Source organism: Anolis carolinensis, chromosome 4 (assembly GCF_035594765.1).
Source record: "Anolis carolinensis isolate JA03-04 chromosome 4, rAnoCar3.1.pri, whole genome shotgun sequence".
NCBI classification, from domain to species: Eukaryota; Metazoa; Chordata; class Lepidosauria; order Squamata; family Dactyloidae; genus Anolis; species Anolis carolinensis.
Genome location: NC_085844.1, coordinates 14,686,664 through 14,701,785, shown reverse-complemented (window position 1 = coordinate 14,701,785; position 15,122 = coordinate 14,686,664). Strand labels below are relative to the sequence as shown.

At 40.1% G+C, this 15,122-nt stretch overlaps 1 protein-coding gene across 4 annotated transcripts in view; it reads right to left on the bottom strand.

Annotated features, from left to right (window-relative positions):
- Positions 1-15,122, bottom strand: part of asap1 (ArfGAP with SH3 domain, ankyrin repeat and PH domain 1) — a 168,192-nt gene that overhangs the window by 63,529 nt on the left and 89,541 nt on the right. For 3 of the 4 annotated variants that reach the window (XM_062980026.1, XM_008108201.3, XM_062980025.1), the window contains 6 exons: positions 13,555-13,629; positions 13,163-13,212; positions 10,969-11,098; positions 8,689-8,774; positions 6,482-6,557; positions 4,036-4,122 (listed from right to left, as the gene is read on the bottom strand). In XM_062980026.1, the coding sequence (XP_062836096.1) occupies positions 4,036-4,122; positions 6,482-6,557; positions 8,689-8,774; positions 10,969-11,098; positions 13,163-13,212; positions 13,555-13,629 (504 nt within the window). The remainder of the gene's footprint in view (positions 1-4,035; positions 4,123-6,481; positions 6,558-8,688; positions 8,775-10,968; positions 11,099-13,162; positions 13,213-13,554; positions 13,630-15,122) is intronic. The other variant, XM_062980027.1, reaches the window with a different exon arrangement.

The window sequence follows — 15,122 nt, the reverse complement described above, 5'->3', positions numbered from 1 at the left end:
GCAATAGTGGATAAGCAAAGTGTACGGTGCACATTATGGGTAACAAATTCATAAATAGATAAAGTGCATTAGAATCATTTAAGGTCACATTTGGTACGGTAGGGAGGAGTCCTGAGTAATATCAATCAATCAGGAATCGGGAAGAGCGACCAGTGCAAAAGGTTGAGGAGCATAATAATTGTGATGGAAAAAAGATGATCTTAACCAAAGGCCTGAGTGAAAAGCCAAGTTTTCAGACTCTTCCGAAATGCCATCAAGGTGGGGGCTTGCCTGATCTCCCTAGGCAGCGAATTCCATAACCGGGGGGCCACTACAGAGAAGGCCCTGTCCCTCGTCCCCACCAACCGTGCTTGCAATGCTGGGGGGAGCGAGAGGAGGGCCTCACCCGATGACCGAAGAGACCGTAAAGGTTCGTAGGGGGAGAGACGATCCCGAAGGTAGATGGGTCCCAAACCGTTTTGAGCTTTATAGGTGATCACCAGCACTTTGAATTGGGTCTGGAAAATAAGCGGCAGCCAGTGGAGCTCCTTAAACAGGAGGGCTGACCGCTCTCTGTATTGGGCTCCCGTTAGAACCAAGGCTGCCGAGCGTTGAACTAATTGAAGTTTCCGGGCCGTCTTCAAAGGCAGCCCCATGTAGAGCGCATTGCAATAATCCAATCTAGAGGTAACTAAGGCGTGAACCACCATGGCCAAGTCAGACTTCATGAGGTATGGTCGCAACTGCCGCACAAGGTTTAGTTGTGCAAAGGCCCTCCCGGCCACCGCCGACACCTGAGCATCAAGTGTCAGCGATGAGTCCAGGAGGACCCCCAAGCTGCGGACCTGCACCTTCAGGGGGAGTGCGACCCCGTCAAGCACAGGTTGCCACCCAATACCCCGATCAGGCATGCGACTGACCTGGAGGACCTCTGTCTTGTCGGGATTAAGCTTCAGCTTATTCGCCCTCATCCAGCCCATCACAGCTGCCAAGCACTGGTTCAGTATCTGGGGGGCTTCCTTGGATTTTGGTGGAAAAGAGTAGTAGAGTTGGGTGTCATATGCGTAGAGATGGCACCGCACTCCAAAACTCCGGATGACCTCACCCAGCGGTTTCATGTAGATGTTAAAAAGCATGGGGGACAGAATGGAACCTTGCAGGACCCCACAGGTCAATGGCCAGGGGTCCGAGCAGGTGTCCCCCAGCTTCACCAACTGGGAACGGCCCTCCAGGAAGGACTGGAGCCACTGCAGAGCAGTACCCCCAAGGCCCATCCCGGAAAGCCGTCCCAGAAGGATACCATGGTCGATGGTATCGAAAGCCGCTGAGATGTCCAAGAGAACCAGCAGGGTCACACTCCCTCTGTCCAGCTCCCTGCGGAGGTCATCCACCAAGGCGACCAAAGCCGTCTCAGTACTGTGACCAGGTCTAAAGCCAGACTGCGATGGGTCCAGAAAATCAGTGTCATCCAGGAAACCCTGAAGCTGCAAGGCAACCGCCCGCTCCAGGACCTTGCCCAAGAAAGGGAGGTTTGAGATAGGTCTGTAATTGTTTCAAATGGTCGAATCAAGGGAGGCCTTCTTCAGGATTGGTTTCACTATGGCCTGTTTAAGGGAAGATGGAAATTTACCTTGATCCAAAGAGGAATTAATTATCCTCACAAACCAGTCTCGCAACCCACCTCTGGCTGATTTAATTAGCCAAGAAGGGCAAGGATCCATGGCACAGGTAGTTGGTCTCACCGCCTCAAGAATCCTGTCCACGTCATCTAGGTGAACAAGCTGAAACGAATCCCACAAGATAGGACAGACAGGTGCCTCGGTTAACTCACATGGCATTGCAGTAACGCTAGCGTCCAAGTCATGACGGATCTGAGCGACTTTGTCTGCAAAATGGTGCGTGAACTCGCTGCACCGAGTCGCCGTGTCCTCGGGTGCCTCCCCACCCCCAGGAGGGTGGAGGAGCTCTCCGACGACACGGAACAACTCCGATGGTCTATTAGTTGCAGACGCTATGCGGGCAGTCGTGAAGGTCTTCCTGGCTGCCCACAAAGCCGCGGAGTAGGCACTAATAGCAGCACTAGCCCGTGTTCGGTCAGAGGCATCCTGAGTCTTCCGCCAGCGGCACTCTAGTACTCTTCTCTTGCGCTTCATCACTGCCAACTCCTCTGAGAACCAGGGAGCCGACCTGACTCTGCGCAAAGAGAGGGGACGTTTGGGAGCAATCATGTCAATTGCCCTGGACATCACGCTATTGTAGCGGTCTACCAGGGCATCGACAGGATCGCCAGCCTCCATGACAGGAAACTCCCCAAGAGACCTCAGGAATCCATCAGGATCCATAAGTCTCCTGGGGCGGACCATCTTAATGGGTCCACCACCCCTGCAGAGGTTTGAGGTCACGGTAAGTCTTAAACTGATCAGGTGATGGTCAGACCATGACAACGGAAGAATATTTTGCTCTTCCACTCTGTCACCACCATCCAAAGCAACAAAAACTAGGTTGAGTGTGTGACCAGCTTGATGGGTGGGACCAGATATCACTTGGGACAGCCCCATGGTCGTCATGGCAACCATGAAGTCCTGAGCTGCTCCTGTTAAGGCTACCTCAGCGTGGATGTTAAAGTCCCCCAGCACTACCAGATGCTGGGAGACCAACGCCACATCAGAGATCACCTCTGCTAGCTCAGGTAGGGAGACTGCTGTGTCGCGGGGTGGACGGTACACCAGCAGAATCCCCAAGCTGTCCCGGGAACCCACCTTAAGATGGACACACTCAAAACCTGTAGATTGCGGGACGGTGCACCTGACCAGGGAGATGGACTGCCAAAAGACCACCGCAACCCCACCTCTCCGCCCCCCGGATCTAGCCTGCTGTTGCACCCCGAAACCTGGAGGACACAGCTGGGTGAGATTTACCCCACCGAGCTCGTCCAACCAGGTTTCAGTGATGCAGGCCAAGTCTGCTGCCTCGTCGGTATTACAATTGTTATAATAATAATAATAATAATAATAATAATAATAAACTTTATTTTTATATCCCGCCCCATCTCCCCGAAGGGACTCGGGGCAGCTCACAACAGTTATCTAAAACAAGCTACATATTTTTAAATGTGGAAGGATGAACAGGGGTGAAATAGTGAGGAAGAACTTGCACTGAAACCTTGGGGAACTGAATATAAACTCTGCCTATTGAATGGACTGAGAACATCCTCTTCAATTTTGGAAACCCATATCCAGTCAATGATGTCAAATCTTAAGTTTTGATTTTTGGCTGAAAGTTCCACCCAGAGGTAACTAATTATAAACACAGGAAGCAATGGAGCACTCATAATAGGCTAGTATTCTAGTGCTAGGGGTCATGTGTTCTCCATCTATGGCTAAATTAAATATGTATTTATATTTAGCCATAGATGAGGGCAATGTTCATGAAAGAGTTTCTTAATATGTTCATGATGTCTGTCTGTGCTACATATTAAGACCCGAATAGTACTATGTCAATTGAGTACAACAGTGCAGATGCATATTTACATACTCATATGACCAAGAACATACAGTAACAAAATGAAGTATTAAGCAGTTTAAAACCACAAACACTTACTGTCAAAACCTACTATAACAGTCAAACTGTATTTTTGTGCACACATTATGTTCTTAGATGTATATACAGATTGAGCATCCCTTATCTGGAAATCCAAAATATTCCAAAATCTGAAATTGTCCACAAGTGGCTGAGATATGACACTTTTGCTTTTTGATTATTAAATGTACACAAATTTGTATTACATGCACAAAATTATTAAAAAATATTGTATAAAATTACAATCAAGCTATGTGTACAAGGTGTGTATAAAACAAATTCATTTCACGTTTAGACTCAGCTCCTGTCTCCAAGGTATCTCATTAAACTAAAAACAACAACTATAATCCAAAATACTTCTGGTCCCAAGCATTTTGGATAAGGAATACTCAGTATGAACAATACTTTTAAAACAAATATAATTGGTCGATTATTTTAGTCCATAATTGTTATATGAATTTTGCCTGGGATTCTTACCTCCTTCTGGTCAAGCTGCAATGAAGATTTTATCAAGTCTCTAAGTGCAGTAAGCTGTTTCTTTTCTTCATCTTGTGTCTGCTTTATCTAAAGCAAAAAACAAAACAAAACAATTACTTTGGCCTTCAAAAGTCCAACTTATTTTAATCAACATCAAGATATCAATACATTTAAATATATTAAAACTGGATTATGTTTTTCTCCTTTACCTTAGATCCCCCAAAATTACAAAGCACCCCTTCTCCATAACTTCTTTCTACATTGTCATATACAATACAGATTATCTGTTTTGATGTGGATTATATGGCAGTGCAGAAGGGGTCTGTGTGTGATTTTCTGTATTTCATCCAAAGCTGGCAGAAAGCCTCTTCTAACACATAACTACCCACTATACCCAAACATTTCTATTTTGTTAAAGCCTTTGATAAAATCTTAACATGAAGTGTTATGACATTTCCAGTCCCAGTTTTGAGAGGACAGCAGAGAAAAACTGAGATATCTGAACTCAGAGGGGTGAATCCTAAGGAAATGGGATCCTGGCCCCATACATTACTTTCTCTAGCATTAGCAAAAAGACTAAAGCTATCTGAAAAGAAGATGAAAGCAGATGCTGAAATAAGGATACTGCTTATTTCCTACAGACTCCACGATAATTATTTGTTGGATTTTATAACTGTTTTCTGACACAGCTTTTGGGGATCATTGGGAAAGTGCTGGTTATGACCTTTAAAGCCCTAGACGGTTCAGGTCCAGACTATCTGACCGACCGCATACCCTTGAACAAACCTGCCCGGGCCCTGAGATCTTCAGGAGAGGCCCTTCTCTCAGTCCCATATCCAGCTCAAGAACGGGAGAGAGGGTCAACTGCCCCTTGACTCCAGAACTCCCTGCCCAGGGAAGCTAGAATGGCCCCCTCCCCGCTGTCCTTCAGGCAGCAGGATAAAACCTTTTTATTCAGGCAGGCTTTTAAAGAAGAAGGTTTTTAAAGATCATCGGGGCTGCTGTGATTTTATATGCTTTTAATCATGTTTAATACTGTTTCAATACTTGTATATTTGTATATTTGAAGTTGTATTGCAATGCTTTTAGTTGTGAGCCACTTTGAGTCTCCGTATAGAGAGAAAAAGCAGAATGATGATGATGATGATGATGATGATAATAATAGGCTTAACCATAAAAACATGAATTCACCAGGATGGTGAACACCCCCTTTCACAATCAACGATTTAAAAACTCAGAGACTCCATCTGGGATGCATGGGAGGAGAAATATGAGCCAAACACCTCCTTACCATTTTGAATTTTTAAAAAATCTCTGAAGGTAAAAGGTAGGCAACACAATGTCTTGAGTGAGATGACAATAGGACACTGCTTTTGATAGAAATGTATCCTATTAGGGCATAAGATAGTTTTATCACAGTGAAATGTGAGAAAGGGCTTTCCATGGCTAAGAGCCATGTGTTCTCCTACACATCTGCAGATGTAATAGCAACTAGAGATAAACATTTTAAGGTTATGAGACAATCATTTGTTATTGCCAGCTAGAGGATCAAGGGGACAGCCTATTAATTGTGAAAGTACTATAGGGAGTGACCACGGAGTGGTTGTTGGTAAGACAAGGGGATAAAGATGCACCAATCCTTTCAAGAACTTTAAATTATTGGATTATAAAGAAAGCAGAAGAAATTCCGGTTAGTGGTTGATCTGCCACAATAGCAGCAAAAACAAAAAGAATAAACCTTGTTTCTTAAGGTGGGCTGAAGATGAGAGGCTCCTTTTTAGGGTCTACACAGAAAATCGAAGTCAGTTCAAATACTATATAACCTTATGTCTTTCTTCCAAAGAGAATAAACATTCTGTATTTATTTTCTGTATCAGGGAAGGAAGCTTTCTGCCCACACAAGGAACAATTTCAGAATAATTAAGTAGAGAAGAAATATGAAAAAGAGAGAATGTGAGAGAAAAAAAGGTTTTTCGTTTTAGTTTTTAGTGGTACAGAAGAGATAGGCTTGATCTACACTGCCCTATATCCCAGGATGTCATCCCAGATTATCTGCTTATCACAGATTATCTGGAAGTGTAGACTCATATAATCCAGTTCAAAGCAGATAATCTGGGATCAAATCCTGGGATAAAAGGCAGTGTAGATCCAGCCATAGAAAGGAAGGAAATAAGAGAAACTTAGATAAACAGGAGTGAAATAAGAGTGAAATAGAAACAAAAGCTACTCAGTGCTAGGGCATAATTACAAAATTGAGAGTGGACAGAGAGAAACTGATGGGACAGTAGCTTGAAGGTTAAGGACATGTATGGTTTGTCTGTTAAGTAATTCCGTCCTAGAATAATCTGGAAGGATATCCACATAGGCACGAAAAATCACTTCTGTGAAGCACAGAGACTATAAAGAAGAGAGACAAGACAATATTCTCATTTTATGAATAACTTACATTATATAAATCAGCAGCCAATTTTTCAATGTACTGTTTCAGTTTATCAGCTGTCTTCAAGCCATCTTGGAAGAAACTGAAACACAAATGTCATAGTTTTAAAATCACCATTGTTTTCTAACTTTAAAATGTTCTTTAATTCCTTAATGGAAACACATTGCTCATATTTTCTGAACTTCCATATCAATAAACAACTGCATGTCATTTGAAATGTTTAGCCTTTATCCTGAGATGATTTTAATCTATCAACTTTGACTCATTGCACTACATTTCAAAATAATCAGAGAAAAAGTTTAATGTAAACATAAGCATGCATGAATCCTATAAAGATTAGATTTTATTTTATTGATGAAAAGCCTCACACAGTGCCACCTTTAAAACATTTTTAAAGATCAGGGTTCAGCTGACATTCCCAAAGAATTCTGAAACTGTGTTGTCGAAGGCTTTCATGGCTGGGATCACAGGGTTGTTGTATGTCTTTCGGGCTGTGTGGCCATGTTCCAGAAGCATTCTCTCCTGACGTTTCGCCCACATCTATGGCAGGCATCCTCAGAGGTTGTGAGGTATGGAGAAAACTAAGCAAAGAGGTTCTCTTTGCTTAGTTTTCTCCATACCTCACAACCTCTGAGGATGCCTGCCATAGATGTGGGCGAAACGTCAGGAGAGAATGCTTCTGGAACATGGCCACACAGCCCAAAAGACATACAACAACCCAATTCTGAAACTGCTCCAGAGTTCCCTCATCACATTAGAATGGAAGAAAAAGATGAATCCAAAGTCCTAGAGCAAAATATCACCTAAAATGTCCTCAGATCACTTCTCCACAGTAGCTCCTAACATGTCAGATTCAGGTTCCAATCAAGTTTGGAAGTGTAATACACACTACTCAGAACTCCCTTTTATGCTGTTTTAAATTCATACATCTATAATGGACTAAAATCAGGTTCAATGGCAGAATATTTCCTATTAACTAAGTCCACTTGTGTTCTCTTTCTATAATACAGAAACTTATTTGTTTTCACCCTTAGGCCAAAAGTATAATTTATATGACAACTGAAAGAATGATCAAATTTTATCTTCAGCATGGTATATGTATGAACTAAACACCATCTATTGTCACCACTCTTTTTGAATGAATAAAGATTATAAAGAAATGTGGAGCTTCATTTGTGGAATTAAAATATGTGTGGACAACTGCAGTTCACCAAGGATCCACTTTTTAAATTGGTCAAGTGCTTGAAGGCAACATTTTTGGGGTGTTTTTTTTTAGGTGGGAGGAAGAGGGTTGTCTGTCTCACAGTTTCCATTCTCTCCCTATACATGCTATTTCTATTTTTATTTAACTATATAGCATTTAATACTTCAATATTTCAATGCTTTATCTGTTAATTAATTTCTCACAAAGTCATTACTATCACCAACTTTAAATAATTGTCCAATTATTATTCTGATTTTTTTTTACTATTTTACTTCAAAATTGGCCGCTATGTGCTCCAGCAGGAACTAATTGGATCTTTGGCCCAGCAGAGTCCACGGTACAGAACCAGAGACCTAGAATATTCAATCAAGTGTCTTCCGGGAGGTTAAACACAGAGGAATAATGTTTAAAATATGTGATACGGGAACAGGAAGAGAAGAAATTGAAGGCAGATAGTTAGTGGGCTTTCTTCCTTTACATTTTTGTCTTTGCTTCAAGCATAACATTTAGTAATTATCTCTGGTTTTGATTTTTGCTATTACCAAACCCTAAAACAGGATAGAGGTACCAAATCCTGACTTGTACAGTGACCTGTGATTGTTTTAAATAATTGTTTTAATGTGAAGATAACTGATTTTAGTGTTTATGTATATTTATAGTTTATTTTATGTCCCGGCACTGAATGTTTGCCATATATATGTTGTGTTCCACCCTGAATCTCCTTTGGGGTGAGAAGGGTGGAATATAAATGTTTTAAATAAATAAATAAATTCTGGCAAACCCCCTCAATATAGCTTCTAGAGAGTGTAAGGGGAGTTTATTTCATTAAAAAACAAAAGGATCTTGGAAACTGTACAGAGGTTTCTAGGAGCCTATTTTGTCCATTTTTGAAGCACGATATATTAGAAACTTGCACATTTACTCTAAAAGCAGGTGACACTATCAAGAAAAAGGGGTTCTCAGATTTAAACTGATATACAAAAGAAAATATCTGAAGGATTGTACTTACTTGCATTGTGCATGATAATACTTGATCAGATTCTGTAGAAGATCCACACCTTTTTTTGTCTTAATTTCATTAACCTTAATGAGATACTGTAAAGAGGAAAACCAAACTCAGTAGGATAATTATACATTGTGCCATCTCAGCTTTGTTCAAATGCAGGTTCTGTTTCTAATCTGTTTTAAACAAACTCAGCTATTATCTTGGAGGTTGCTTTGTAGCTGACATCTAAAAGCACTCAGCAAATACTGTGATTAAAATCTATGCGCATACAGAATAAATTAATATGAAACAGTAAGCGTAAATTTATTTAAAAGTAATTAAGCCAAACACTGTGACAAACTTCCTAAATATTTTTCAGCTGTTGTTTTCCTGCCACCTAAGTTCAATCAGTAATCCCTTCCGATATATCTAATTAGTTTTTTAAAAAAATACTAAGGAGAGAATATCTTTAATTGCATTGAGATAAAGCATTATAGTGAAGTGCTGCACTGAAATAAACCCTTGGCGCATTTGGATCTAAAGCAAAACAGCTGGGTATTATGCATATGAAGTTACAAACTTTAGGTGTGCCTGTAGTCATAGTTCCTTTATAAGTCCAAAACTCACTACAAATTTATTTTTTATTAATTATGGCTCATAGCTACTTTAAAACTGAAAATGCTCAACCTGTTCCACTGACACAACTTACTGATTTCACCAAATATATGGTAAGATTGCTTGAGTAGTGAAGCCAACATTTCATTGCTCTACAGAAGGGTCTATGATGCAACAGTCCTCCACTGAAAGATTCAGGTTTGTTTATGTCTTAACACAGGAACACCAGCAGTTTCATTCTTGTTGAATCCAGCTTTCTGGGCTGTGGCACAGCTGGCTAGTAGCCAGCTGCAATAAATCACTACTGATCGAGAGGTCATGAATTTGAAGCCAGCCCGGGTCAGGGTAAGCTCCTGACCATAAATAGTCTAGCTGCTGTTGACCTATGCAGCCGAAAGACAGTTGCATCTGTCAAGTAGGAATTTAGGTACCACTTATGCGGGGAGGCTAATTTAGCTAATTTACGATGCCAAAAGAATTTCCAGCAGTATGCGGAAAGAGGAGGAAGTTTCCATCAAAGGACTCGGTGTTGCAGTGGATAAAGCAGTAGCTCCCCTGTGGCCGGAATCGAGCATATCCTCACGAAGCCAAAAGCTGGATGTTAAATTGCCTCTGTGTTTCTGTGTGGTTATCTATATACAGTAGAGTCTCACTAATCCAAGCTAAACGGGCCGGCAGAAGCTTGGATAAGCGAATATCTTGGATTATAAGGACTGATCAAGGAAAAGCCTATTAAACATCAAATTAGGTTATGATTTTACAAATTAAGCACCAAAACTTCATGTTATACAACAAATTTGACAGAAAAAGTAGTTCAATACGCAGTCATGTTATGTTGTAATTACTGTATTTATGAATTTAGCACCAAAATATCACGATATATTGAAAACATTGACTACAAAAATGGCTTGGATTATCCAGAGGCTTGGATAAGCGAGGCTTGGATTAGTGAGACTCTACTGTATGTCATTTGTCCAATGGCACTGAATGTTTGACATTATATGTGCATTGTGATTCACCCTGAGTCCCCTTCGTGGTGAGAAAGGCAGAATATAAATACAGTAGAATCTCGGTTATCAGAGAAAAAGGGGTAGACCCAATCTCGGATAACCGAAACTGCTCGGATTGCAGGGAGGCCCTATTATCCCTCCCAGCAATCTGGTTTAGGGAAGCGACCGTGGGTGCTGCTGCCTAGCAACGCTCATGGGCGCTTCCCAAGGGGCGAGGGCTCGCCGAGGGATGTCTCCCCGGATCTCCCTCGGCCAGGCCCTCCTGGACGAAAGAGTTTCCTCCAACAAGGGCCTAGCCAAGGGAGATCAGGGAGACATCCCTTGGCGAGCCCTCGGCCCTTGGGAAGCACTCCATGAGCACTGCTGCCTAGCAGCGCTCATGGGGTGCTTCCCAAGGGGCAAGGGCTTGGCCCAGGGAAGCACCCCACGAGCACTGCTGCAGCAGCGATCGCGGGATGCTTCCGGGGTGCTTTCTCTTCTTTCTCCCTCTCCTTCTCTCAAGCTCCCTTCACTTGAGAGAAGGAGAGGGAGAGGATCATACGACTCTCGGTTAACCGGGACTCTACTGCACTGCAAATAAATAAATAAATAAATAAATAAATTCATTAGCTTTGGCTACATTTGAGGTTTGTGTAAATACATCCCATAGCCATTTTTAAGAATTACGGCTGATACTTACTTCACACATCTGGAGTTGAAATAGACGTCTTTCTTTCTCCATTTCTTCTGCTATCTCAGCTCCAGTGATTTCTGTCCGTATCATTCCATGCTGTTTTGCATGTTCCCTTTTTTCCTTTTCGATTTTTGTGCTGTAATTGCAGAAACACATATTGAGGAAACATGTGAAACTCTAGAAAATCACATCCAACATGGATATTCTCCATGGAATTCTGCTTCCTTAAAAACAACCCAGGTTCTTATAAATATTTTACAAATTTCAGTACAAAACAAACTTAAGCAATTAGATGTCCCCGCTACAGATTTTCTGGAAACTGTTCTGGTGATTATTTGAAGGACTTGGGTATTTAAGAAATCAAATATGGCTGTGCTAAGAAAGATTCGGTAAGTATACCTATGCCTAAGTCAGATAAAGATATAGTTTCAGACCTTTTCTATGCTATATATATATATGAATGAAAATGTTCCTTAGGAGAATTCCTATGTAAGAGAATTGGGATATTGCCCATAAGCTATTCTTTCTTGGAAAAATCCCATTTGCTGTCTTGTCTACTACTATTTAGTAGTATCGGTCTTCTCATATATCAGAGATAGCTTTTGATTAAAGGTAGACTGCTTTTTGATATTGCCTGTGTCCACAATACCTAAAACACAGAGAACAAAGCCCCAAATGGTTCTATAAAATGATATTTTAACAACAGTAAGAGCAAAATTTTAGATTTAAGAAAAGTACTCATGCTTCCAGGGCATTTCACAAATAGCATTTACCAGGAATTCACTGTTTCCAAAAGGTGTGTATTTTGAAAGCAGTTCTAGCTTCTTGTACATTTGTAAAAAAAATGTTTGAGGTCATGATTTCAGCCTTAATTTCTGCATGTAATTTTGTGTAAATGTAAATTCAAATAAACATGCTTAACAGTCCTCCCCAATTGTTTGTATTTCCTTGATAAGATGAGCCTTACCATCCTGTTTTCTTAGATTTCCAAGGATATTAATGTTTTGTTCAGAGTACGACCTGGAGCTACAAACAATCTCATGTATATATTCAAAAACATGATGAGTAGATACACCGTGGGCAGAGTTACAACATAACAAAGACTGTGTGAGCCCATCTGATGTAAACAAGGCACCATCGCCATTTGTGTCGCTCCATTTTGTATGCTTAAAAAAACTTGGTCAAGATGTTGACAAGAGCTCAACAACACCGTGTTAGAGAGCAAAGACACTAAATATCAAAACTGTTCATAATCGTACTGTTTACAAAACACAGTTTTTCTTAACCCTGCATTCATGAAGGAGTAAAAATGTCATTCAGAGCTCCTTTCCTCACTCCCGACTAACCTGTCAAATAATCTTGGATGCCATTAAAAGTAATTTGGAAATGTGTGCAGTTATACAAGATAGCACATGGTAGAAGCTAGGTCTTTTTGCTACATTTGCCCCATAAAGGTTTTTAGGCATGCTATCATCTTAACTGACCCAGTACAATTAAACAAAAGAGTCATAATTTCATCTGTTCTTGGAACAGGAAAGCTTTTTTGGTGCACCAGGCCAGAAAAAGCCCCTCTCCCTGTGAAGAGGGCTCAAAGAAGCAGCAAGCGATCTACTGCTTTAATAATGTGAATAATTTTGTATTTTTCACTCCAATGGGAAAGGAACTGGAGAACAAAGCTGGCTTGGTGCTCTCCCATGACCTTAAGAAGCACCCCTTCAGTTGCTATCTTGTTCCAAGCCCACCAGTCAGTATAGCGATGCAGACATTCAGAAAAGCAAGGTGATGTACAATTCTACAGATAGTTGGAAAGGTTATGTCAGTGGCATTCTCAAAAGAAGTTATCACTGTCAAAGAGCTGGATATTTAATCAGTCAACTGATGAGTGTGTCGAGTCTAGAAAGGTAATTTTAGTATATGTTAATATTTTCCATAATAGTATGTGCAATGATCATGTCACACACATATTTACTCAATGAGGAACAAACCAAAGGAAGCAAACTGTTTTTCTACATAAGTAATTTCATAAACATGCCTGATGTATACAGTACATCCATCATTTGCATGGTAAATAATTATGAACCATCTCTCAAGACCTATATAAGTGACTGTCATCCCCAATAAAACTCAAGGGTGAAAAGACAGCAAATCATTCACTTTCAATGCGATACAAATGTTTACCCAGCAAAATGAACATACTTACAATTTGGTCTCATAATCCTTCCAGGCTTTGTCAAAAGGCTTTTTAAGATCCTTAGGAAAGAGAAAATGCACTTAAAATATGTTTATGACACTGGTATGTCAAAATGTATACTTAAGAAATAATTCCAAGATTATAAATGCCATTTTTGAAGAAAAAAAAGAAAAGCTTTCCTTTTTATAACTTTTTAAAGCATTTCTTTCCCATGGATCTTAAGGCACATACATTTTTAAAGAACATGAAGTAAAAGCATGCAATAACAATTATGCTACAACAGCTATTCTACAGAAATTCATGCAGACTAGACAGTGTCATCACAAGAACACTGATAGGAAAGCAACAAAACACAAGAAACCATTCCTAGAATGCTGTAGTTATCAAATCCGAACACTTACCCCTTTGACTTCTTTTAAATCTCCCTTCAAAATGCAATCCAACGTGAAGATAACATTGTGGTTCAAACCTTGGAGCTATGAACAATAAGCAGTGCTATTCAGTATTGAAAACATGAACGTGAGCTATAAAAACTATTCTTGCCATGCTTCAATTTATGTATATCAACATGAGAAATCGAACCTATCGTCACTAATTGATCAGTTTGTATAAGATTGAGTTTTTCTCCAGAACAAAATAGCACCACTACCACAAAATTGCCTCAGTGCATGACAAAGAGAAATGCTTCTACAAGTAGGCTTCAGAATGTTATTTTTACTCCATATAATAGTCAAAAGCTTTTTTCAACATCAATGCTTTTTGGAAAGATATTGTCAACTTTTCAGGAGAGAAAATGCTTTTCTTTGGGTGGAAAAGGAACAATTTAGCCCCCAATGACAGACTTAAGGATGATTCTTTAAAAGTCGAAGTGTACAACCTAAAATATACTGGACCTTTTAAAGTAAAAAATATATATTTCCCTCTTATTTTTGTTGAGGTGCTTTGAAGCCAACACAATAATAAAGATGAAGAAAGAAATAGGATGACATGGGGAAAAGAGAAACACTTGACTGTTTAGAAGTCTTTATGTATCAAAACCTATTACTTTTGTTTCAGATGTTTCTGTATTATGGCACCCATTAGCATCCATAACTTCTACACTTTTAAAACAGCATTTTCAAATAACAGCATGGACATTAAGGTGCACTGTACAAGTCAAGTTATGCTCTTCCCAATATATTTAATGCAATGTGTAATAAAATCACCTGCTATTCTCTGGTCTATCTACAGAAATTGATTCAATAGATGCTTTTAACATAAGCTGGCCTCCTATTTCCTGGTTGTAATAATGTCAGCTATTTTTCCTGTCCATCTCTCCCTACTTAGAAATTAAGGTCTCTTAAACAGCATAAAATATTCCATATTACTAAGCAATGTCTCCAAGAAATCATGTTCACACATATTTGGAAGAACATGTCATCATTTCCATAATGCTTCGACCAGCAGATCCTCCATATCATTCACAAATGAAACAGCCTTCTGTTCCCTTACCATAAAATTGCCATTCCATGTATCAAAATCTTCCCTCAATGACTCCAATTCAGTTTTGCACGATTCTTTGTAAACCATCTCTGACAGTGACCTTCAAAAGGAAACTTAATATTTTTGCAGCCTCTGGTTAACTTAATAAATAATAACTAATGTTTATTTTCAGTTCTGTATACTGGTAAATGGTCAACACAGCTACTCGTGCAGTTTTAAGTTTTAAAGGTATTTAATTCTGTTGTAAGCAAAGAAATCCTAGCCCGAAGAGAGAAGGCTGTTTGCCATTCTACACAGGGACTTGATTTTTAAGAACAAGTGATCTAAGCAGAATTCTATAGTAATGCCTGCCTGACACACCCAAATAAATCTCCAGAACTGGCAACATGGAATCTTTCTGGGAAGATCAGTGGACTCTGCCAAAATAGGATGTGTGACTTCATTGAATAAGGTCAAAACTGATCTCAAGGAAAGAGATATTATATTT